The 26,325-nt window shown below is 44.9% G+C and overlaps 1 protein-coding gene across 6 annotated transcripts in view; it reads left to right on the top strand.

The window, feature by feature from the left end:
• The window catches only part of TMCC1 (transmembrane and coiled-coil domain family 1), a 125,053-nt gene that overhangs the window by 91,165 nt on the left and 7,563 nt on the right, over positions 1–26,325 (top strand). For 5 of the 6 annotated variants that reach the window (XM_082321172.1, XM_082321175.1, XM_082321173.1 and 2 more), the window contains one exon: positions 22,134–23,068. In XM_082321172.1, coding sequence (XP_082177298.1) covers positions 22,134–23,068 — 935 coding nt within the window. Of the gene's footprint in view, positions 1–21,143; positions 21,214–22,133; positions 23,069–26,325 lie in introns of those variants that run through there. The other variant, XM_082321176.1, reaches the window with a different exon arrangement.

Genomic DNA, 26,325 nt, shown 5'->3' with positions numbered 1-26,325 from the left:
GCAGGAATGTAGCAAGAAGCGTGTAAGCGTAGACCAGGGGGAACACAGAGCCTGTAGCTAGGCAGGATCGGGCTCCACTGACAGCACGGATACGCTGAGAAGGATGGAAAATTGGTTTCTCATGAGGAAGAAAAAAGAAAGTCAGTCAGCCATTTCCATTCAAGACCCGCAAACTTCTGACTTGATCTTATTCCCCCAAGCTAGAATTTTCTTTTGCACCAAGATCTTCTTTGCTTTAATGGGATTTAGTGCAGTTTTGCGTGTCCTTTGGATGGAAGTCTTTAAAGTTCCATTCTGCATTTGGAAGTGGAGCTTAATCAGTATTAATTATTATATATTACAAATTAGTGTAAAGTGAGGTTTTGGATCATCACACGAATAACTGGAATAGACAAGCTCAGCAAAAACTTTTTAAAGTCATCTACGCTAGGTTATAAATATTGAGAAGTCCTTTTCTAAATGGACATCATTTTAACCATGTATGCAAATCTGGTCTAGTAGCAATCTGGCAGGCAGCAACCAGATTTCTCTCATCATTACTGTGGGAAAGTTGATTTGATGCAGCAGTAATCAGGCAAATGCCCTTGGAAAATGTCCTTGATGTTGATAGCCTCCTGAAGGATGATCTGCCTATGCATACACAAGTTTTCTTTCTAACCTAGTTCATGGAGCCATCTACTGGCTAATAACAACTCCGGCTATGGATTGCCATTTGGTAGGACTTCAGTTTTGAGCTGCATTATCACAGCCTGCCGTGGTCTCTTCCTCGAGATTCAGTGTTGGTATTGTATGCTAAACTGGTTATAAAAAGCACCTTCAGTATGGCCGCACTTCACATCAGGGCTGCAGGGTGCAATATTTATGGACTAACCTTTCTCTCATTATTAAGTGCTAGTAGAAACATCATGAATACTTCTGGAAAGGTGTGTGGGGAAAGGAAGGGCTGTTTTTCTTATGGTGATCAAAACTGGGGCAAGAAACTGCAAACAGTAACAAGGAAAGCAAGTCGTATACAGAGCATCCTTTGAGTGAAATCTGAAAAAGGCAAATATAGTCAAAACTAACTTTATCCCAGTGGGTATGTACAGAGGAGGGGAAATCCAGTTCTATGCAGTGACTTTGAAGTCCAGGAGCTTAAATTAGAAGGTAAATGTTAAATAATGCATTAACTTAAAGTGCTTCTGATCCAAATGGTACCTTATACCATTGGGTTATTGCAGCTTTTATAATCATACATGGTTTTGTAATTTGTATGTGCCAGCAAGAACGTTAAGCTGGCTTTAGCCCTTGTCCCTGGGCAGTAAGCACGGGAACAGACTGTTGACTTTCAGTTTGGGGGGTTAATATGCATCAAGCCCAGATATCTGTGATTAGATCTTCTTGCAGCTGTGCAGAAACGTACTAATCACCACATAATTAACCAGAAAGCCTTATGCAAGGTGCCTCATACCGCTGAGATTATTGATCCAGGAGTAGCGTTTGATTATTAACTCTTCACTGGCAATATAAAGTTCTAGCCAATAAAAGCAAATGTGGCTTTGCATTTTCAGTAATCTGTGTTAATTTTAAGGCTTTATGGTAGCAAGTAGTTTAACTTTTCCACCTGATTACTTAAGCCAAATATTGTAAATTAACTGAGTAGGTACTCTTACATCCTGTTAGTATGCATTGGTAAGTTTAGAGGATAAAAATCTCATTACTAACTGTTGCCCTATCTAGGAGTTCTGTAAATTTAGCAAAATTTATTACTTCAAAGTTAACATAACCAATTTCTGTATCTGGACAAAACTTGCAAGTGAACATCCAGTTCTTTGAGAGCTCTTCAATATTTAATATCACATATTGCAGAAACAGATGCAAAGATTCAACTAAGTATTTAAATAAAATTATTTTGAAACTCCATTAGTTCCTTCCACTACTTGCCAAAGTCTGATTTCATGGTTTTCCATCTGCACTGAGACGGTGGAAGACATCGATACCTCCTACCAAGAGACATCCTTGTTCAGCTTGAAGAGCTTATAAGATTGTCAGCAGCTGCAAAACGGGCACAAAACCTGGGCTACAATGGCTTATCAGATTGTATTTTCAGCATTAATTGCCAGTAGTTGGCTTTCTGAGATCTTTACCTGAAGGCTTAGTGCATTACCAGCTGTGAATAGTAGGTAATAGGGCCCATTTTAAACCTTCACCGCAAGCTATCATTGTGCTGTCGTTTTATACTAAAGGTATCTTTTATTTGTCCGACAAATGAGATTTTTTTTTTTAAGTCAGTGGCTTTTAAGGGGGATCCTCCTTGCCCTGAAGCTCTCATGTTTAAAAGCAGTAGTAGTAGCTTTTTAAAAGGTTAGGGAGAAAGGTTTCCTTTCCTGAGAACCCCTGTTTGTGGGTCCAGAAGTTTTGTTCAGCACAACAAAGGAGGTCCTTTTCTCTTTCCTATTTTTCTTTCCTCTTCCAAATTTTATCAAGGTGATATTTTCAGTGTGGCTAAGATCCCTTTAACCAAGTACAAGGAAAACTGTACTCAGAAAAATAGGACCTGCAAATAAGCAGTGATGGGACCCCAGTCAATGGTAGCCATCGTAGAGGCTCTAAGACAGGAAAACTTTGCTGTTCATCATTGTGTCACACAGCACTTCCCAAACTGAGGTGAAACATTTGAAAGAGATGAGTTGTGATTGCAGCTCCCAGCGTTGAGGTTCCCATTTACCTTGACTTAGAAAAAGCCACAAAACAGAACTGTTCTTCAGGAATGAGCGAATGAAAAGGGAAGGAGGGTGACATATTTGTTGATGGATTCAAGTGCTGTATGAAGAATAAGGTTTGCAGTGTTAGTAAGAGGTGCAAGATAGCTCCTGAAGATCCGATTTCTAGGGAGCCCATGTTTTGGTGAAGGAGTTAAACTGCTTGAGCGTCTTCCTGCCTGCTCTCTATCTAAACAGAGTCCTTTGGAGCTGAAGTGATCTTTAAGGACACTGTAAAGCAGGTGTTTTGTACTCCTTGTGTAAAAATACAGTCATTTTGGATTTATCTAGGGGGGATTTCCTAGTTTAGTTAGAAGAAAGCTGAGCCTGTTATGTTTCAAGCAGATCAGGAGAATTATGAATTCTTTGGACTTTAGAAAGAATGTTTTCTTTCTGAAGTCCTGAAAACGAGTTGACTGATGTTGAGAGCACAGTCCCAGCTGAACTCAGGCAATGTTTGCTGATCTTGATGAGCTTTGGTTTTAGGCCATGTGCACCATGCTTAGTTGCTGACACATACCTCTTTAGTTGAACTGGCAGAAAAACTAGAAAATACAGATTATTAATTTGAAAACTATGACAACGTTTGCAATAATTTTACTGTTTTACAATTGCAAGTGAATAAAACTAATGTATACACGGTACAGTTCACATGTATTCTGATAAATAATCGTATTATGTTTATCTTGGGTATGAAAAAGTACTTACAATGTACAACCAGAGATTTAGTCAGGCACAAAAAGTACATGATGAAGAAACTGATATAACTTAAAAAGCTGTCACTCCTGTGAGTATCAAGAGTTAAGAAAATGAAAACCTAACACACACATCCATGCATAAGCTGCTGGATGTAATACTTGTTTAAAAGGTGTTGGCTGCCAAGCAAGTCCTTCTGTCTTAAGGTTTTAGTAAGCAATTGTTCCTTTGCTTCTCCCCTTCCTTCCTCCTCCTCATACATGCACTTGTGTGCACACACTTCCCTTCCTTCATTACTATGCATGCATACACACCCTTGGTTTCTGCTCGCTCGTCTCCTTCCAACCCTGCCTGCTGGTGATGAGTAGTTAATTGTCTGGGACTCGCTGCACACGGGGCAGTCGTGTGTAGCCTTTCCCCGTGGACTGTGCTTCCTCCAGTGGCCAGCTTTCTGCCTTCAGCTACATCTGCTCTTGTATCCTACGCCACTGTGTAATTCCACTTTCCTTGGAGGGGAGGGTTGAAGCTGCATCATCCATATGTAAATGGCTGACTAATGCTTACATTTAGAACAGATTCTCTATCTGAAGTTTTAGTCTTGAAACTACTAGGAGTGACACAGTGACAGAAGCAGGTTCCTCAGCTGGCTTTTTATAATTAACGCTTGGGATTTGTGAGCTGTACACCTATTTAAGTGCCCCCTTTGAGGACAGTCAGAGGTGGAAATTTTTGCCTGGTGTAACTAACTTAAAGTTTTCTCTCTTTATAAGTACACTTGGAAGTGTGAAAAATTTCCTAAAGTGTAAAGAGACAGAAGTTGTATTGCAGGAGTCCTTGCATACCTGGAAGTTGATGAATTTGTCTTGGTCTAACCCCGTTTTTAGTAAGACCTGTCTTATACATGCGGTTTTGCTTGAGTGTGTTTGCCCTGTGTTTGTGTCTGTATACAGAGTTGAAAGAGTCCATCACCTGTGGGAATCTTCCAGCCTGTTGTGATGCTTGTGATTGGTTTTGTCTGCATTTGATGCAGAAGAGGAGATTAAATCTTTTGGGCACGAGAGAAGGCTGAGTCTGATTTCCATGTCGTTGTCCCCCCCCCACCTATTATGTTGGTCATGGGATGTCTGTAGATGTCTAATCTAATATTTGTAATTTGATGTGCTGATACCAAGTGCTTGCACTTTACCACCTTGTAATTTGGTTTGTACCACTTGCTTGGCTTTCCGGCTCTCCTCCCTCTTACCTGTCATCCTTCGCTTGGAGAACCTGATTCAGAAGGTTCAAAGCAGATTTTGATTTCATGAGCCTTGAGTTTTCCTGTACCCAGAAAGAGAGAGTGAAAGGGGCTGACCTCCAGCTTACTCTCCTTTTATTGAAGTGCAATGCTCAAGCGCTAGGTTGGCCTCTTAGTAATCCTTCCTGAATCACCAAGAAGCAGGACCTGTACAAGTATAAAGCCTGTGTCTGAACAGGTATTCTAAACCCAGGATCTCAATTAATGACTGGTTTCAGTACTGGATTAAAAAAAAAAACAGAATAGACTATACATTTACTTTGCCACCGATTACTGAAGCTTCTGGTTTGCACTTGCTGAATTCAGAGCTCAGCCTTTATTTCTCCAAATGTTCCTCTCTGATTTTATGTAGCTTTGTATTAAATGGAGTGACCTGGTTTCTGCTGCACGAGAAGGCTGTGCCAGGATAATCTCTGATAAGGATATGGTTTTAGCACTAGCACTCAGGGTTTGAGCACGTGCTTGCTCTTCTCACTTACCTCTGCTGTGTATCAGTTGTACCTGGTATTCCAGTGTCTCTACATGCAGCGGTCTCAAGAAGTGAGTAATGGAGTTTAGAAATCTGAACCATGAAGCTTTAGAAACCGCAACGTCCGAAGCTTCACAGGACAAAGTTATATCATATGTATCACATGAACTAGCAAACTGTGAATCTGATTTTTCTCTTAAATGTGCCCACTGGGCCTTGGATCACTTGAAATACTGCTGAGGGCGTGCCTGGTGCGCCGGCAATACCGGCGTTCAGCCGCGCTCTCCCAGACGCTTGGTTTCAGCAGCGAGCAGGTGAATCCTGCAGCGGGGCTGCGTGTGGGACCCCAGGGAGGCAGGTCCCGGGGGTGGCAGGGGCAGCCGCCCTGTGCCCGGCTGTGCCCCCGCGGTGCCCAGCTCTGCTCTTGAGTCCTCTGCTCCTGGTGTCTGTTGAGGACTTGGAGCCAAATCAAGGATGTCCTGCTATGGTGCTGGCCCAGTTTTCTGCTGGTAATTATAGTCTGCCTTTTTAGACTCCTCTGCTGTTGCCCTTTCAGGGTTTTGTCTTCCTGTAACTGTTACTTTTGTGTCCTCATTTTCCCAATTTCACTGATGCAGAGTGTACTGTTCAGTTGTTGCTGTGAGGAGCTTGCTAACACTGGCTTCTCTTCCCGTCAGTTGGATGTGCACCTCAGGTGTTCAAAAGAGGCATTTCACATGTGAAATATTGTAGGTGAGGGAGAGGGTGTGGTGGTTGCCTCTTCTCCACAGTCTAAGCACCAGTTTAGGGAACATCACAGTGAAGGAATGATCAGAACTCAGTTCTTGAATTTTCTACCAGTTTCTCACTCCCTTGCTTCATATTTTGCATTTCTTAATATTTGACAGCATTCAGATTTCCCCAAATACAGGAATCTAGCCCCTACTGTATTTTTTTCCCTAAACGTCTTGGTTTTAAGAGGTCTTGGAAAGAGTTCTCATCTTGTTATAGGGGTCATATGAGCATCTAATCTCCATAAGTTTTTAAGCTGTATCAAAGCTCATTTGCCTTCCCCCTACCCCCTCCCTCCTCTCTCCAGTTTTACTGAGTAACTTCAGGAAAGAAATGCTGTAGAATGCAAACGAGCTACCTGTGGCTGCACCTCCCTTGCCGCTGATGGAGCGGGGGGACTCGCTGGCAGGGGCCAAGGGAAGGTGCGGGGAGACCGCAGCGAAGGGCTGCGCGCAAGCGCCGGGGCTCGGTGCCCCCATCCCCTCCCTGCCGTTCTCAGCGCTGTCTCAATTCACGAGGCTTTTTCTGTTCTTGGCTTGGACACCTGGGACCATCTGTGTCCCTCCACGTTACTGAGGCTTAAACCCATCATCTGGCTTCTGCTATGGTAGTCCTCGTCTCCTGCTGTGCGAGGCTTTCGGAGAACCAAGGCGAGGGCAGCCGCCCCACGGGAGTCATTGCAGCAGTGAGACTTGCACACGGCTGGATTACAACTTGCCAGAGTTGTTTAAATTTCGTTTGCATAGAAGAGTAGCTGTCGGTGCTCTTTTTATGATGTTTCTATTTCTTTGTGGATATACAAGTCTACTTTTAACAGCACGGAACATCAGTGCACTGTTGCCACGCTTTGGGAGTGTAAAAAACTTACTGAAGAAAACATGCATTCCTCTTTGATCAGGAGTGAACCTGATTTCTCCTAATGGAGGTGATATTCAGCCTGGTAGGTTGGTTTTGGTTTTATTGCTCTGTAAAGCTTGTGAAGGCTGTATGATTATATTAAGTAGAATAATGAGCATATTTTCATGTGTTTTCATGGACTTGTTTGTTGCTTTATATGGGGAAATGATCTGTTTGATCACAGATCAGATCACAGTAGAATTCCTGTGAATCAAGCTGTGTTGTACCCAATATAAACTGCTTCCTAAATAAGGTTAATCACATTCTGTACAAGAAATTTCACCTCCCTTCCCCTTCACCTCTGTTAGATGGGATCATTAGTATCTATCTGCTATCATTAGTAGATAAAAGGTCCTAGAAATCTGGAGGGTTTCTCAGTATAGATACTGTTTTTTGAGAGTGAAATCTGCTGTAAGAATGTAAAACAGTTCCTTGAAAAAGTGAATTGTGACCCCTTTTTTTTTTTTTTTAATTTCTTGTCATTGTGTTAGATTGCGATGCAAAATGTAGTGTATGCCCTGAACTTGCGCAAGTATAGAAATTGTTTCAGTTTCTGTATTTAGCCTGGACATTGTTTTTTTAGCAGAGATTTCTCACTAGACTCTTGCAACAGGGTGGATGCCTTTTGGCCTGGTTCTTGCTTCTAGTTGGTCTGGAGCACGGCTGATACAGTCAGAAGTTATCTGGCAGACGTGCAGCGCAATGCAGCGTTGTGCAATGCAGTGCGGTACATTGTTGTAAAACTCTTCTGCATGCCCTGGATGACTGGCTGATTCCAAAGATTTTGCAGATGTGGGGTGGGATCCTCATTTAGTATAGGTCAGTGAGTAATACCAACATTTCTTTTTAAAAGCCTTCTTTACAACAGCTTTGCTAGATTGAATTGTGTGTGCCATTTATTAGAGCGGTGCTCTTGTGATCAGAGAATCTCAATATCTAATATTCCCATAAGGTAATTTTTAGAGACCCTCTTACCATTTAACCATGAGAATACCCACAGAGAAATGGTAATACAAATGTCAGTTGAATTAGATTTCCTGTAATTTCCGGTTTTTGCAATCATTTTTGCGGCACTACGTTGCAGTTTTGAATATATGGTAATATGGTAAGTTGCATTGTTTTAATTTTCATTCATGTTCTGTGCATGTTTCTGCTTCAGTTATTGCAGTAGTGCTTCCTGGGATCTCTTTACCTAACGCGCAGACCTGCTGAACAAGGAATGGCTTTGAGGCAACTTATGTGGTAGCAATGCATTATGGAATGGGATTAGGAGCAGACGTTACTGATACAGCAGTGCTGGTACTTGTTGCTGCATGTTCATGCTAGGCAAAATGACAGTAGACTCTCCACCGCAGAACCCAGATCTATACCAGAGACCTGCGCGGCGTATTAAAATTTGGTGACTGCGTGCAGCCCAGTCGCAGAATTGCACCATGTACTGTTTTGATTGCCACCTTTCTTTTTCCTTTCCCTTCATCCTTTACCGTTCATGTCCTGTTCTCTAACAGCACAACATGCTTTTGTGGATGTATCTGTTAATATCTCTGCACCAACACAGCTTGTCTTCTGCATGAATCAGACTTTATTGTTCTTTTTCTATGTAATGTCTTCATTCTCAATTCCTGTTCTAAATGCCCCTTACAATATACTTGCTCTTCGGTCATAATGATTTTCCAGAAATGCCACCTGACATGCTAGTATAATTTAAGACAATGGGGCTTTTTAGATGTTTTTCCTCTAACCCTGGTTCTTACAGAACACATTCTCAGGTTTCAATTCCTCTTTTTTCTGTTTTTTTCCTAATGAAAACTGAATTTTGCTCTTAGTAGTATTTTCTTACATGTTGCCCATGTTTTGAGTCAGTCAAGAGTTTTCTCTTTGGTTACATTGCTGAAATTTGTATTTTATGAATTAACATGTCAGTGCAGAATTTCTTCACATCAAGAGGAACTGGACTTTGGAAAGCAACGTGGGGTCAAACTTGTACATTATCTGTGCATTGCTGCAACTAACAATTAAAAAAAACCCCAAACCTACCAAACCCACCACCATAATGTCTGTCAGAGCCTCTACGAGTCATCTGGCTCAAAGGGACAGACAGAAAGGAAAAATTGGAAGTTATGTCCTTGTATCCATGCTGGCTGCAAACATGCTGCGTGGCTAATGCCATAGGAAACTTCTAAAAGCCTATTTTCATTCTGTTGTTTTTGGCAGTTCCTAGTATTTTAGCCTTGGGAACGCCTTGCATACTCTGAATTAATGGTTCTGAAGATCTCAAACTCAGATTATATATGGCTTGGCTTTGTGATCATCTCTCTCTATCCTGTTTGCTGCAAACAGGAAATATGAGTGAGACAGAGGAGAAGAACAAGTGGAGAAGCAGCCATGAAGCGAGGGTGGATTTTTAAAAATGAGCCCGAAGGAGCAGGGCTTCATGGTGTAAGGTGCTGTGGGGCAGAGCTGTCACAAACAGGGTGATGAGCCTTTGCTTTATATCTTCTAAATACGACAGTAAAACACCTTTTCTTTGACAAGGAGGTCAAGGGTGGTGGTTAAGAGGTGGTGAGGTTTCTTCTTGCACCGGTGACAGCTGTGCTTAAAATGCTGTTGCTGGCTCTGTTTTGTACTTGAGTCCTTATGTGACAATTACTTTCTAATTAGAGTTTCAGCCTTCCAGGAGACCACGTTAATCTTCTAAAAATTTTAGTTAGTGTTTTTTAAATAGCAGTGTTTCAGTGGTGCTATAAATAGAGCATATAGTATATAGGTGGATTTATGTCCTGCTGTGCATCTTTGAATCTCCATTTCTAATTCTGCTTGAATCTTGCTACCAAGCGCGTTGTTCTGTGTGTGCTGAGGAACGCGTATGTCGCCTTGATTCTATTGATTTACTCCCGATTTGGCTGTCTGTTATCGTCTCCAATTCTTTTAGCTCAAAGGTGCAGTATTAAAAATAGTGTCGTGCGTTGAACACAGAATGGAAAGCCCTGTAGCTTTAAATCTCGCAGTCCTGGCCCTTTTCTGCATCTGAAGCAGATACTCCCAGCTGAAGGAGGGGTGCATAGCCCGCCTGTGAGCCCTGAGCCTAACTGTTGGTTTGCATCAGCAGCACAGGAGCTGTGCACACAGCGATGCTTGTTTTGGCAGAGGCGGTGTTTATACAGCAAGTGCCCAGAGCCCTCTCAGCCTGGCAGATGGATGGAGCCGGGTAGGCAGTGCGGGAGGCTGCCCGAGCAGTACCTAGCACTGGGGCCAGGGCTGCAGATGGCCACGCGGTGATGTTTATGTGGTGCTGCTGTACCTGCGTGTGCTGTGAAAGGGACTTCTGTGAGCCTGTGAAGGTGAGAAGATTGTGGAGCATCACTAGAGCAGCATTAGTAATCTTATTTGCTGTTTTATTTAAATCTCTGGTAGAAGTTGACCTCGTTTTGTGGCATCAGTCTTGGAAACGCTGCGTTTTCCTCCAGGCACTGCTGTTGAATTTCTGTGGTTGTTTTTTTATATAGCTTTTCTTCACTTCAGAAGCTGGGAATTATGAAAAAGGCTCCTGTCTGAGTGAGTGTTGCAATCTATAAACAAGATCAAACGTGGTGCTGCTTTTGGGGGTTTTCTGGTTTTGTTGTTTTGGGGTTTGGCTTGTATGATACAATGAACGATGACAGAAGAGGCTAGTAAATGCAGCCCGATGTCAGAGAGAGATGTTTGGATTTGTAGCTTTTTAAATGTGACCTCTTGTTTTGCTATTTTAGCTGTGCAAAATGTATTTTCAGGAAGTAGTAAACAAACTGCAGAATCATATTTTTCCTCCAGGTAAAAAAAAGAGCCTACTGCTTCCCATGGAGTCGGTGACCTTCAGAAATGAATAAGTACTTTTCTTTGGTTTCATTTAGCTGTGTAGCTAGGCATTGCCCTTTCACAAGTCTGAGTTACCAGTAAGCTGTATTTCCCCTCCACATTTATTCAATATTGAAGAGAGACAGTAAGGGCTTTGGCACTCCGATCTCCAATGCAAAATAGAAGATATTTCTCTTAGAGTTGTTGCAGTTAGCTCTCCAGTGCATTGTGGCTCCAGTATTTGGAGAAAAAAGAAATAAGGGATCCAGACTTTTTTTTGCCATTTGCCTTTGCTGTAGATCAATGTTTGCCTAGGATTTGTTATCTGCAGAAGATATGGTTGAGAAATTGTATAGTGTTACTGTTGTGTTTGAAGCATATATGTCTAATCCCATTTATTCAATAGACTCATTATTTTTCTTTGGGAAGATCTGGATCTTCTATACTGGGACGTGTACTTTTTCTCACTGCATTCATCAGTCTTCATAATAAAAGTGACGCACAGGTGGCTCTTGGGAACAGCTCTGGTAGAAATCCAGAGCTGAAGTGGTACAGGCCGCTGAGGTAGAGGGCAGTAAGAAAGGAGGGGTTTATTTATATTCCACATTCCAGGTTGATAGATCTGCATACTTTGCATCTTGGCATGTGTAACATCAGGCTAATACATCACCTCTTGAGAGCTGGAGGGAGAAGTAGTGAGCACAGGATACCATGTTCTGTGCTCTCTAAATCAGATATGGGCAGTTCTGCTGTCAGGGTAGCCTGAGCTTTTCACCTGGTGTTGTGGAGATGCTGCTGCAGTAAGATTTGTCTCTAGATGGAGTTCTAGATGAGGCTTCTCGCTTTTTACGAGAATACTGAAAGCAACATAGTGATTTCAGTATTTAGTTAATTCAGTGTTTGCTATGGATTTCTAGACAAGTGCCCTGTTGCCTTACTCTGCTGGGTATTCGTCATCCCTTGAACGCACCTTTCTCTTTGATGTCTCATTGCTTAGTGTTTTCTTCTTCGGGGTTTCTGACGGCACACGTGCCGTGTGTCTGCAGCCCCGGGGAGCGTGCGTGTTCTAGTGCTGTAGTGCCTGCCCTTGCCTACATTGCTTCTCCTTGTCCTTGGCAAGCTAAGTTGGCCACTTAGAGCAATCTTTAGCTGGTGCTAATGTAGGAGCACCCTGCAGCACTTGGAGCTAAACAGCAAGCTATGTTTGAACTGGAAAGAAAATCTCTGAAGTCAGCTCTATTGCATAGCTTTTTGGCAAATGTAATATTAGCTGATGTACTATGTGTATGTTATATTGGAAGGGCTTTAAATAAGGGAACAATATGTCAAGAAGTGCTATACAGGAATGGCAAAGAAATATGTTCACAGGAAACGTGAATAGTGCTGTTTTGAAATATTTATTTTTTTGTATAAACTGTTGATTGGATCAACTGCTTCCAGGATGAATTCTGGTTGCAGTCACGCTCTGTGTTGTACCCGCAGAAAATACTATAACTAAAAATAAATAAAAAGAAGTGAAGTAAGTATAGAAGTGCAGTTGCTGTGTTCATGTACAGGAGCCCTTTAGACTAAATACTTGGAGATGAGTTGCATGTCAAACTTAAACAGAAAAAAATCATCTGAAAAAGGGGGGAAATCCTTGCTCGTGCATGTGGCTATTCTGTGCAGAGTGATCACGCAGAGACGTTTGTTCTCCCAGACTCCAGACCCAGTTTGCTCCATTGCTTTGCAAGTCAAATTTAACTTGCCATCTGAAAATTGAACTCTGTTCTTTACAAATGAATATGTAAGATGCAATAATAATCTGTATTGATCAGATAGCAGCTAGAAGCATAAAAAAACCTCAGACTACTCCCTGGGAAGTGTTAACAAATCGTTTTGTCTCAAAGGTAATGAGATGTGATTTGGACATACTCAGAAAACAAGAATGAGTTTTTAAAAAAAAAAAAAACAACCCAACAACAACAACAAAAAAACCCAAACCAAAACAAAAAACCACTGACATTTTACATAGTCACTTTCTGATAAAAGCTTGTATAAACTTGTTTCCAAACCCACCCTCTCCTCCCAGTTCCTATACTTAATTTTTGTTCAGCTTTACCTCATTTCCTATCCTTATTATTGTAATTTCTGGCCTGATTGGCAGTCCCCCCTTGATTAAAAATCTGCAGCTGCTAAAATAAACATCCACGAATGTTATTTTGGCCATATCTTTTGCTGTGTCATCCTTTTTCACCTCAAAAACCAAGTTCCTGCAAACCCTTGTGTATAATTCAGTTCTTTCCTATTTTTCAATTCAGATTGTTTTATTCATTCCCTTGGACTTGCCTTACCCATAATGTCGGCGTTACTGCCCCAGTTATTCAACCAGCACCACTGATTTTCTTCTTGACTAGTCTGTAGCTTTGGAAAACCATTACTGAATTAGACCACCAAGCCTTACTCTTTTGCATTCAAAAATATCTTTTCTCAAGATTTCAGAAGTTTGAGGTCAAGAAGGTAAGGTCTTTGGCGGCAGCTGAGTTTTTAAAAAGAATTAAAGGAGCCAGAGATGTCAACTTCAGGGAGATGCTACACTGTGTTATGTCAGTCCCCTTCTGTCTCTAGGGTGTAAATAAATACTTGTGGGCAGAGCTGGTGCCTGGTCCTGCGCGTCACCATCCCGTCTGAGGAAACCGCTTGCGTGGCGTTGTATGCCTCAGCCCACCACTCCTGGCTGACCGGCGGCCAGGGTTGCATGTGCGTGAACCGCAGGTGGGAAAGGTGTAACTCAGCTTTGTAGCTTCAGTTACCTCTTAACCAGTTAGTAAGCGATACCGTTTGCTTCCCGAGAGGCACGGTGCCCGAGGCAGGTAGAATCAAACAGGGGGAACGTGTAGAGCCTGCCGAGCTCTGCCGTGCTGGAAGCACTGTGCTGCAGGGCACGCCCGTGATCAGCGATTGTACTGTACTAACAGAGACTTTCCTGAAGCTCCCCTGTGGAATTGGTTACGTTGGTTGTGATGGATGCCACGTGCAATTCTTTCTATTTACAGCAAGTATGATGTCACGCGGCAGCAGCATCTTCCACTGTTCCCCCCCACCCTCCAGCGACTGCTGAAGTTGAAATATTGGTCTCCTTTGGAGATTGCTGCTGCTGGCAGATAGGAGGAAAATACAGCTGATTGCTTTATAGCTAAGCTCTGTTTCTGACACTTGAAGCAGCATATGAAGTCACATCTCCATTTCATATTGAATTAGGTGACAAGGCCATGGGAGAGTCATGCTTCAGCTGGCTTTACCGGCTATCAAGTTGTGGGTGAGGGTTTGTATGTGTACCTCAGGCCATAGCTTGATGTGTGTTTCTTTTCACACCAGCGCCAACTTAAGCAGTGGCAGGTCCCTTTTCCCTCCTGTAGTGTTCCTGCAGTCCTGCTGGTACACGGTGTGTGGAGCCTTGTGGTGAACCAGGTTTGGGACCTTAGTTAAGAAGAATAACACCTCCAAGTTCCTTATCGCTGTGTTATTCCTAATGCGAGTCAGTCCCCAGGTTAGCTGGTACCTTGGCCCCACAGCGAATTGTTGTTCTTTCTGTCCCCCTGCTGTGCCAATACAGTTAGGCAGGGAGCTGCTTAACTTGGCACCGCCACCAGAGAAAGGGAATGCTAAATTGCATGCGAGTCTCTCGAGCATATTGTGAAATGTTGCTCTGTTGCGGTTGCCGACTAGCCCTTCTGTCCCTTGTTAGGTATCTGCCATCTCCTCCCCTTTCTGCAGAGTGAGGACGTGCGGGAATGCTGGGAACCACATGCGTGGCTCTGGGTTGGCAGATGTACCATGAGCGCACACGTGTTGGGGTAATCATCATTCGTGATCGTTTAACTGCTGTGAGTAAGGTATAAAGCCATTTCCTCTTGGTGTTACCAGAGTTGGTTCCTTGCTCTAGCTGTTATCTTCGGCAGGCAAAGGGATTTTATTGGAACTTTTTCTTGCATTTTTTTTCAGGGTCATTTTTCATTTTTGTTTTCTCATGGTATTTTTTTTCCATAATCAGGATGATCTTCCCACCGTCTTGAGGGCTAATTGCCCACAGGCAAAGGCTGCTTATCTCTCTTAGAAACCCCAGTTATAATCTAACCAATGAGCCGTACTATGAAAAATACACAGCAAGACTTCCTTGAGCTGTCCATCTGTTTGTACGCTTTCCTTAGCCAGTTTTGGTTTTGATTTGGATTTAGAAGCGTAATAGGGACAGCTCAAAACAGTTGCTGGCGATGATGACCAGCAGTTTCTGTGGGTGAGTAGATGGAAGCCTGTTAAAATGCAAAGCTGCTATAGTTTCTGAAGATTCAATCGGCCAATAAAATTTTGCAGGATAACTGCATAGTGTGTCATGAGGAATCACACCGGACCTGTTCTTTGTTTTTCTGTTGTATTCCTCTTGGCAGTAAAGCCAAGGCAGATGTTACGTAGTGCAGGAGCATGTGTGCGCACTGAGCGCTTGCTGAGGGAGGGTGGATTCTTAAATGAGTCCACACCTGAGTGAGTGGACTGCTGTGTTTCTAGGGATGGTTCAGTGCAGCAGTATTTGGATCTTCTGTCTGTATTTGAGAGGTGAATGAACAGAAATCTTCTCCCTTATGTATGCTATTACACAGGATTTGCAATGATATAAACATGCAATTTGAAATAAATAGTGAACCAAAGAGTTGGTAGTATCAAATGTGTGGCAGTGCTGCAGCAGACAGGCAAAAAGGGTTACAGGTCCAAGTTTTTATTACAGACATATCCACAAATGTAATATGTGGGTGTGGAATCTCCGTTCTTGGAGGTACTCAAAAGCCGCCTGGACGTGATCCTGCACAGGTGGCCCTTGGTGGCCCTGCTTGAGCAGGGGGATGGACCAGATGGCTGCCAGAGGTCCCTTCCAACCTCAACCGGTCTGTGATTCTGTAACATCCTTTAAAAAGCAAAGCATTAGAAAAAGCTATCTCAGCCGTAGGTCATAAATAGCTCATTGCATCAGCCAGGTGGGTCAGGCAGAGTAATTTGTATTACTTTTTTGTTTACTTTGGGGCCCATGATAAATTTTGCAATATGTTATGTCTTTATCAGATCCAATAGGGACGCTACACGCTGTCTACTCGTGGGACAGAAGGGTTGATATCACCCTGACTCAGGTGGTTAAAGAATCACGTGCTGCAGGTGTCATGCAGGGAGGTGACTTCTGGCTGTCAATTGCATTTAATTGAATACATTGAAGGCACCTCATAGTAATTCATGATGTTTAAATATCTCTTCATTGTACCTCACAGGAATTCTGTGCATGGCTTCATACAAACATGCATTTAGATGGTTTAATGCCAGTCTATAATGATACTGAGGCCTAATGGCCTCAGCACATTTTTTGCACTGTACAAATACTGAAGTAGAGAGAAATGAGGAAAAATGCAGGGCCAAATGAGAAATTACAGTGTAATTGCAAGACACTGAGGTTAACAGCCCTGTCCCTGTATCAAGAGTTGTGGGTTTTCTTCAGCCATAGGTTGTCAGGCTCTCAGCTTCATACCTCTTAAAAAGACAGCTCTTCTTGAAGTGCAGGACTTGTGGAACTAATGTGAATTTGGGGTTGTTAGTAATTCAGTGGAAACTGCAGCGGCATCCAAAAGATGGATTCTGCTTCATGTGACACATGGTTTGTTGAACAAATATTTGTGTACTAGTGTTTGTCACCTCTGTATGAAAGCAATAAAAGGTATTCTCCTTAAGCCTCCTTTGACTCCTCAAAATAAGAAACATTGCCAAGAACATGTTGGGATGGAAACAAGAAAATTAAAGCTAAATTTGAGAATCATGAATTTTAAGTAATCTCAGCCCCCCTTTTCTACAGATATCTTCCTACTCACAAAATTTCTTGAATCTAAAGGGACTTGATCCTGAACATTGTCAAGAAATACTGTCTCTAAATCTTCTACTTAGTGCAGTTTGCCATCTTTTTGCTTTTAGAAGGAAAAATAAAATGCAGTATTCCATGTTGACAAATATACAGGAATAAGTCCATTGGAAATGTGAGAATTTACCAAGGTCCATTCACCCAGCTATGGTTTGCAACAAAGCAGCAAGTAAAAAAAACAACTCCTTTTCCCTGGCATTTGTTTTCTCCATCAGCAGCAGACCATAAGCAACTGGTCGAGTAAAATATTTTCCAAAATAATTTTGATCCTGTCTTTATAGTGGTACTGTCCATTTCCAAAACCCACTGTTTTGTGTGGGTTTTGGTTGTTTTGGGTTTGTTGTATTTTTTTTTTTCTGCGACAAACTTTCTCAAGCACTTATTTTTCACCATTGTGTTTATTACCATTAATTTTTGGTGGGTTTTCCCCCCCTAAAAATTCATATAAAGGTACCCTAAAATAATTTGTCAGTTTGGAGTTTGGAGGCACCACTCAGCAGATGGGGGCAGGACGTAAATAATTCTGTATCCAGCTGAAAACCTAAGGAGACTTGAGGGAAGTGAAAAGTAGTTACCTATATCGAGCATTCAGTTAATAGTTCCAATAAATACAGGGCGTGTTCTGGGAATACAAAGAGCAAGCAGTCAGGCCCTTGCTTCTCGCCTCGGATCAGAGAGGGCACCCCACGTCCCTGCCGTGTCACCCGAGGGCTTGGGGTGTGCCGGTTGGCAGGACCTGTGCTCTGCAGGGCGCAGGGCGAGCTGGTCCCAGCCTCGCGGGGCTCCGATGGAGCGGGGGCCGTGGGGCAGACACGCGCCTTTGGGTGCTGTAACTGCAGACGTGGTCAGACACGAAGAACACACTTTTTTTTCCTCCCCTCTGATTTTTATTCCCTGTAAGGTGTTAATTAGAGACCTCATTTACTAATGAACTAACTGGCTTGTAGCTGTCGTCGGAGGCTGCGGGTCTCCACTCCTGTGCGTGCCTGAGGCAGGAGACCATCTGCCCACCGGGTGTGGAGGGGTTGGCCCGAGTCGCCATGCCTCGGCTGCTCCCGGTGCCCGGCCCTGCGCCCGCAGCGCACCGTCTTGGCCAGCCGCGCGCCAACGATGCTGTTAAGGAGGGGTGTTTCCAAACGGGAAGTCTCAACCTTATGAGTTTCGATGAGTCTCCTACATTTTTCTGCTTGTATCACTGTACTGCCTTCAGCACAGTGGGGAAAAGGAAACAAAACAACTTCTGAATTTTTTCGTGATTAGTTTTCGCTGCCGCTCGGGGTGCTCAGTCACCAGGAAGCGTGATTAATCCGGGCGTCTCAGGCACTGTTAGCTGCCTTCCCGGCCTGCTCTCCTCAGCTCCCCTGTCTCACCTTGCCCTATATATTTTTATTCCAAGTAACATGACGCTTTTCAGTCACATTTTTAAAGCTCCATATAAGGGAGGAGGAAGCAGGAGCTGAGCAATCTCCTTACAGTAGGCTTGCTCTGAATTCTGCTGTTTGCTTAAGCCAACTGCCCTGCTTGTCTAAAAAAAACAATCCATCTTCCTGGTGAATGACTCTCTGTGCTATGTGCATTTACTGAAGTAGTTTTAAAAGAAGGGAGAAACACATTTAAAGAAATGTTGTGTTTAATCTTCAGCAACGCCAAAAGGCAAAATCATAGGTTCTGTTTCGGCTGGGTGTTGCAGAACAGATACATAAAAAACTTGTACAGGAGGGAAAGCCTGACAGTGTTGAAAGTGCTAGGAATTTGATAAGATCTTGAGAGGGAGAAAGCATAAGGTCCTCACGTGATTTCATTGGGTTCATGGCATAACGCCAAAGCAGTTTTCAGTATACCTCCTGGTAGGAGGTCATGCAGGTCCGCTCTATCTGGACTGACTCAATATACTGGAAAATTGTACTGCAAGGGAGATTGACTAATTGAATTGTAATCGCTATTTTTATACAAACATTGGCCATTACAGTATTTAATTTACCAGCATCTTTTCAGGACAGATTGCCAGTCATCTTAAATCAATAATATGTCACCAGCATTTCCCAGGGACCCAGTTCATGCTGAGTCTTCCCTTTCTAAAGCCTTGTCAATACGGAGAAAGTACTTAAATTATCTCAGTTCTGTTCCAGAAGAGCACTTTGTACAGCTGTTCGCTTTTTAATTTGAAAAAACCTTTCTAGTTATTCCAGAATAATATCCATACAGCTGGTAATTATAAAGTAATTATCCCAACATGGTTTATTCTACTGTAGCTGTTCTGGTTTATTTTCTGGCACAGGTATAGGAAGATAATCTGAGGAGAGATGCTGAAGTCCATTGACTTTAAAAGGGGGCAAGAGAAAGCTTCTACAAAATTTTTCTCTCACGAAACTCGTGTCTGAGAGGAAGAGTGTACTATTAGTGTAATTTACACACACGCTAATTAGACCCAACTGGGAGTGAATTAAGCCGATAGAAGCTCTTTATTGCAAAGTAATGGTGAAGTCCCATTAGTTCTACAACACTTAAATGTGCAAATTTCAGCTCAGAGCAAATCTGTGCTGTGGAAGAGCTGACAGCCCAACATGATCAAGAGTTGTTTGGTTCTGGGACACCGGGTCAGTCCCACTCTCACTCACCTTTACCACTGCCCAATACAAAAGTATTTATTTATGGGGGGGGAAAAAAGTTATTTGTTATTTCAAATTACTTTCTGAAAAATTTGCATCGTATTTGTGGATCTTTCTTTTTTTCATCTGCCATTAATACTAAAATTTCCTTCCTCTGGAGTAGATACAGATCGTTACAAATGGATTGGTAGGATTCTTTTTGAGAAGCCAGCGTGTTTTGTAAGGCAATTAAGAGTAATAAGATTGTATCAGTGTGCTGAATAGAAAAGCCTACGCTGTGCTGCTTCACGGGTTACCGCGAGTTGGCAAAGCAGTAAATCGAGCTGTGTGCCTATTGCACATAAGGGGTCTGCAGACGAGGCACTAAGCAGTTGTGCCACGGGGAGTTGGTTGACACTCTCTAGGTCGGCCGTGCCCTGTGCACGCGGGATCTTTGTTTCCTTCTGGACCATACAAAGCAATCGGATCAGTGGCAGTCCTAGGAAGATCTTAATGAAATTACAACTTCCAAGAAGAAGTATCTTACCAAATGTGTACTGCTCCAAAATACACGTCCCTAGATCTCAGAGACAGCATATTCTCTGTACAGTACTAATGTCATGCATATTGTTGGTCCCACTGATTAATATGAATTCTCAGCACTAATTTTCCATTAATCTATCCAGAGATCCAGGGTTTCTACAACTAAACCCATTTAAGAGAGCAGTTGATATTTTTGAGTCACTACAGACTGAAAACTGGTATTCTGTGGTTTCCAGCAACTGAGCTCCTCTGGAAAATACATCGGTTGAGTTTTCCATGTGTCTAATAGGTTTTCCTATTGCTGTGATAGCAAACAGAGAACCTCGGTGTAAAGCTGCTGCCTTGGTGACCCTGCTCGGCGCAAGCCGGTGTTGCTGCAGCACACGGCAGCGCTGCCTGTCTACTGCAGGGTGTTAATTTTGCTGCATTAAATACAGAATATTGAAACTAGAGAGGGGGATACAATTAACTCTAATAGCATTTTTTTGTTGTTTTTTAAAGTATATATTCACAAGACAAATACGGAAGTGTGTTCTGCATTTGGGGAGTAAGCTATGAGTTAGCTGGTAGTTGTTTAAATAGAATAATCTGGGATGCTGTCCTGTGTTTAAATCAAGCTGCTGGGTCCAGGGAGAAGTAGAAATGCGTACCATTAAAGCTTGTTTTCTAAATGGGTAGGGCGTGAATCACAACCTGTTTATCCAACATGCTACAGGGCTGTTTGCTGTGTCTGCAGAAGCCAAACCGTGTATTTGGTTTTGCACGGTTTAAAAGCAATTACGACAGATTTCTTTCTTGAAGATGGGCGTGGAAGTGGGACCAAGTGTCATTTTTAGACTTTACCTTTCAAATTGCCGCTAGAGCTCCGTAAACACAACAGTGTTACGCGATGGTGACGTGGTCTGGAGGCGCGGGGGTTTGTAACCGATCGAGGCTCGAGAACGAATGGGGGGAAGGCGGCGATCGCCCCCCGCCGCCCCCGCGGCAGCGGCGCTGCCCGCCCTCCCGCAGGCCTCGCGCTCGGGGGCTGACGGCGACCGGGCTCGGTGGCCCCGCAGCATCCAGCCCGTGCTCCCCGCTCCTCCCGCCTGGGGAAGCCCCTCTGCAGCGCCGGGGCGCTCCCGGCTGCCCGCGGCCGCCGGTGACTCTCCGACACGCTGCCGGACGCGGCCCCGCGGTCGGCGTTTGCGCGGCCGGGCCGGGGCCGGGGTGCCGCCCGGTGGGCGCCTGGCCCAGCCGGCGGAAGGGCTTCCTCCCGGCACGGGGCCTGCTTCGCGGGCCGGGGGTGCGGGGCCGCTCTGCCCCGGGGCGGCTCCGGGGCGGGGCGGGGCGCTGCGCCTTTAAGGGGCGGGGCCGGGCCCAGGTGGGGCGCGGCGGCGGCGCAGCCATGCGGGCGCCCGGCGGGAGCCATGCACTGGGAGCGGGCGCTGCTGCTCCGCCGGGACAAGGTACCGCGGGCCGGGCCGGGCCGGGCCGGGCCGGGGGCTCGGCGGGGCGGGGCGGCGCTGCGCGGCCGGAGGCCCCCCCGCGGCACCGCCGCCGGGGCTGAGCGGGCTGGTCCCGCGGCGTGGCCAGCGCCCGGCCCGAGGAGGGAGGGTGTCGCGGGGCGGCTGAACCGCCCGGCCCTTCCTTCTTCCAGCCAGGGAGAAGCGCCGGCGCTCGCTTTGGTTACTTCGTGTGGTTCGTTTGGGCTGAAAGAGCGTTTAACTTTTTGGGGGGCTACAAATGGGGTTTGTCCTTTGAAACTTGCCGTCTGTTTTCCTTCCCCTTGGAGGCACCTGCTCGCAGGGCTTATCGCCTGCAGCAGGCACCGCGGGCCTGACAGCCTGAGGCAGGGCGTGCATTCAGGGGTCTGAAGGGCTCTTTATTTCTCTTTTAAGCCCTGACCTTGGTAGATGTTTTGTTTTCTGGTGAGTTTTATTACTGCTTGCTTTCATACAAACAGATGAAGCACTGGGAATAACTTGGGTTTGCTGTATGCTTGATCTGTGCGGCTTTTGCTCTTTCACGGTTACCTTCTCTGTCTTTTTACTCGTCAGCTGATAGAGCTGCTGACCTTATACCAAAACTTCAGAGAACTCAGCCTGCCAAACTTGGGTGCTCAGTCTTGCTCTGTGCTTGAGTTTTTGGTTGTTTGAGGCCATTAAGTTGACTTAGGTATGAGGGGTTTTGCTTTTTTCTCAGCTTTCACTAGATGTCTGTAAAGCGCATGAAGTTCAATTGATTGATACCGTACCGTGGCCAGCTGAAAAAAGGTGCATTTTTGCAAAATTACGCTACTTGTCAAGTTGGTTGGCACAAAGAAGGAAAGGTTTTGTATTAGTGAAGCTGGTGATTAGCACTTATATTTCTCTCTCTCCTTGCCTAGATCGAGCGATTGGAAGTCAGCAGCTTAGCGCAGACCTCCAGTGCAGTGGCCTCGAGCACTGATGGCAGCATCAACGCGGACTCTGTTGATGGGACCCCAGATCCTCAGCGTACAAAAGTGGCTATCACACACCTGCAACAAAAGATACTGAAGTTGACCGAGCAGATCAAAATCGAACAAACAGCCCGTGATGACAATGTGGCAGAGTACCTGAAACTGGCCAACAATGCAGACAAGCAGCAGAGCGCCCGCATTAAGCAAGTGTTTGAGAAGAAAAATCAAAAGTCAGCCCAGACCATCTTGCAGCTGCAGAAGAAACTAGAGCATTACCATCGAAAGCTGCGAGAGATTGAACAGAATGGGATCCCTCGGCAGCCGAAGGATGTCTTCAGGGATATGCATCAGGGTTTGAAAGATGTCGGAGCAAAAGTCACTGGCTTCAGCGAGGGAGTAGTAGACAGTGTAAAAGGTGGGCTTTCCAGTTTCTCCCAAGCCACGCATTCAGCAGCAGGAGCTGTGGTTTCCAAACCCCGGGAGATTGCCTCTCTCATAAGGAACAAATTTGGGAGTGCAGACAATATTGCTAATCTGAAAGACTCTTTAGAAGAAGGCCAGGAAGATGGGACAGGCGGCAAGGCTCTAGGTGTTATTCAGAACTTTCAGTCAAGCCCAAAATATGGCAGTGAAGAAGATTGCTCCAGTGCCACGTCGGGCTCAGTGGGAGCCAACAGCACAACAGGGGGCCCTGTGGGAGCTTCTAGCTCCAAAACAAACACTCTGGATATGCAGAGCTCAGGGTTTGATGCAATACTGCATGAGATTCAAGAAATTCGAGAGACACAGGCAAGACTGGAAGAATCATTTGAGGACCTTAAGGTTCGCTATCAGAGGGATTACTCATTAATAATGCAGACTCTGCAGGAGGAGCGGTACAGGTATGTACTTTTGTACTTTGTTTCAGAACTAAATACTGTGAGTTGTAGAGCACCAGAGTCCTGGATAGCACTACTCAGCAGTTTGTTCCCAGCAGCCTGATTCAGTTGGGAAGTTCTGCGGTCTTCTCAGGATTTTGCCTTCCCAGCTTTGTTTTTTGTAAATACTGTTATCTTGCTGCTCATGTCCCTGTCTGTACAAGAAAGAAATAACAAGGAAAAAAGTAATTTCTTAGTGTTTGCAAGATAAAAAGTCAAGCCAAATAGGTTTAGAAAGGTGTCCCAAAAGACTGGGAGTACATTGATGCAGTTACTATTATCCAGACAGTGATTTGCCCTGCAAAAATCCTGCAAAGGTTTGGGTCAAGGCAAGAGACAGGCAACTACATGTGGACAGTATCTTGACCCTGCCTCCTCCAACACTCAGATCCATATCTACCAGAGAAAGAAATATCCAGCTTTCTTAGGGCTCTCCAAAAAGACACAATCTTGCCCATGTGCCAAAACTAAGATATCCCCTTCCCTTCTGCACTCAGCCCCACAGTGGCAGGGTTCAATGAAATGAAGTTAAATTAAATGTCAGATATTGGCAGTGCTCTTGTCGTGAAGGTTACATGGCTCTGGAAGCGGGTAACTCGTGTTTCCATCAGCCTTCCCCTCGCTGGAAGGAATGGAAAGGCAGAGGAGTTGCTGCAGTACTGCCGGTCCCCAGTCAGGTCACAAGGGAGGGGTGACGGTGGTTTCAGGGATGCAGCCTGACAGTATGGTATGGCAGCCAGCTCCTCCTGCCACCCTGAGGCTACCCCCACCAGGGAAAGCAAGCCACGGAGAGGTGCTCAGGGAACGCTTTCCCTTACCCTTCCTTGCTGAGTGGGAGGGAGCTCTCAGCAGGCTGCCCCATGCTCTCCAGCAGAATGTCTTGCGTCCTCGCCATCACATGCTGGGAGCAAGGGCTTGTCCTGGGAGGGAAGAGTTACCAGCTGCCCTTTTGCAGCTGTTCAGGACACTGCAGTCCACATCAACAGGATTCATAAACCGCACTTTTTAAACTTTAAATAACAAATGCAAGGGGCCCAAGTCCTTGTTCTGAGGGAGGACACCAGGCTTTCGTAATGAAGTTGCTTATGGCCTTCGTCACTTCAGCCAGGCTGTGAAGCACAACCTGTGAGGCTCAGGAGAGCTGCTGGGTGTGGGGACAGGCTTTCTGAAGTACCCTGTGCCACTTGCTGTGTTGGTTTACACAGTAGGACATGGAGTTGCCCTACAGCTCTTTAGACATGCTGGTGCCAGATCAGTGGAAAAACATTTGAAAAGGCTTAGCCTGCTAGGATCTTGTAGAGACAGCAAGCTTTCTGTGTGTTTTGCAAAGCTTGGATAGACAAAGCCAGACCAACACCACTTTCTAATCCCACTTTGCAACAATCAGCGATTTGACCAAAACCGGCGCCTAGCACAGCAACTTTGGTTCCTAGCGCCTCATTGTCATGAAGTCACGTAACGAAGTGATATGGAGTTTGATCTTCCGCTCCCCAGCAGAGAGGGGTCCTGTTGTCTGTTGCTGTGTGGGTTGTTGTTTCACACATACAGCAGCAGCCATTCATGGTGGAACGCTATATGCAAGCACAGTACAGCTGAAGGAGCGGCCTGAAAGTACAATAGAAGACCTTAGGGACTGATGTATGTTGTCAGCTAATCTGGCTAGTTATTTCCTGAAACCATTTAGCAAGGTTCACGTAGGTCCTCATACTAGTGCAGTATGAAGTCATACCTGTCACATGCTGTTAATCTTTACTGAGTGCTCCCCTGAGGTGAGCCCAGAGCCTAAGATCAAACCAAGGCAGCCTGGAGTAAAAACCTTCCGGGAGAATCTGTATTTGGCTTATAAATGCGTAAAAAGATAGTAATTTAGACCTGCCATTTGGAATGTGGATGCAAATTAATTAAAGGTGTGACCTTTAAAGAGGGGCGGTTAAACCACACTAAGTACCCTTGCCTCTGCAGGCTTTCAGAGGTGGGCAGGTAACTGCACAATCTGCAAGGACCTCATGGGTTAATCACAGCGAGATTAATACCTTATTGTACAAATCTAGATTCTTGTTTGATAGCTTCTGTATTTTAAAACACCATGAAGATGAAAGCCAACATCGCCTTGAGAACTGGAAGATTACATGATATGTCCAAGGGCAGAGAGGATGCTGCTGCCTTGGCGGGGAGGGCTGGCACCTGTTCCTCTGACTAGGAACCCCTCTTGTTCCTCAGCTCTCTTCAGAAAAAATGAAAAGATGGGAATGGAGGTTGCGGTTTGAAGCTGGGAGGCTGGGGATTCAAATTAATCATAACTGGCTTTAAAAGCTATAAATACCTCGTAACTCTGCTCCATTTCCAGGAAGTTTTCAAAAACATGCACTGAGTTCAGTTAGAGCTTAAAAAAAACGAAGTATTTTGGAGAAGCCTTTGCTCTTAGGGCAACACTGAGTATTTGTATTGTACCTGGGAGCTGGAACAAAGCACACGCCATGACATTTTCTCAGCTGGTCTTGGTCCGTTTCCTCTTTCTTAGATGTTCTACTTTTTTGCAAGTTCTGATCTTTTTTTCCTTGCGTGTTCATGCAGTTTCTGTTTATCAGCCATGGCTTGCCTCTCAGGTTCTCCATGACCACCTCAATCTCTTCCCTCCCTCTCCCTACTTGCAGATCTTGCCTATCAATCCATGTAGCTGCCGGTTTGCTAACTGGCTCTGGGGCAGGGACTTGCTGATGCAGACACTCCAGTTCTCCCGCCCTGGTGCTGCAGGGTGCCCGGGCTGGCCTGGCGGCACCTCGGGAAGGCCGGGGCGGGCTGTGCTGCCCTGCCTGCCTGCTGGCAGTGTGTGCTGGCCCCGGAGCACCGCGCCGCTCCGCCAGGGCTGAGTCATCGAGGAAGGAAGATTCTGGCGGTGCCTTGGCCATCATTGTGTTTCTTCTGTACTGGGAGTGGGTGCTGAAATAGCCTGTTGCTTATCTCATCGGTTGGAAGGTGGCGGTTGTTTACTGATATGAGCAGGGACTTTCTGTGCTATTGAGACTGAAACAAAGTTCCTGCTGAGTATTTTCATCATGCGTGTCCCTTTAGGAACCTGTTTGTACGTGGTGAAATCATGAGCTCATATATTTGGAGCATGGCCAATCTGAGGGTTTGGGTTTCTTCCCAAGCCCAGCATCCTTGGAAAGGGCATTTAGGTCTCCCACATTCCTGTCAGGAGAAATCCATCAGCCAAAATG

Source organism: Platalea leucorodia (assembly GCF_965183815.1).
Source record: "Platalea leucorodia genome assembly, chromosome: 9".
NCBI classification, from domain to species: Eukaryota; Metazoa; Chordata; class Aves; order Pelecaniformes; family Threskiornithidae; genus Platalea; species Platalea leucorodia.
Note: the sequence above shows the minus strand (reverse complement) of the source record. Positions and strands in the feature narration are given on the sequence as shown.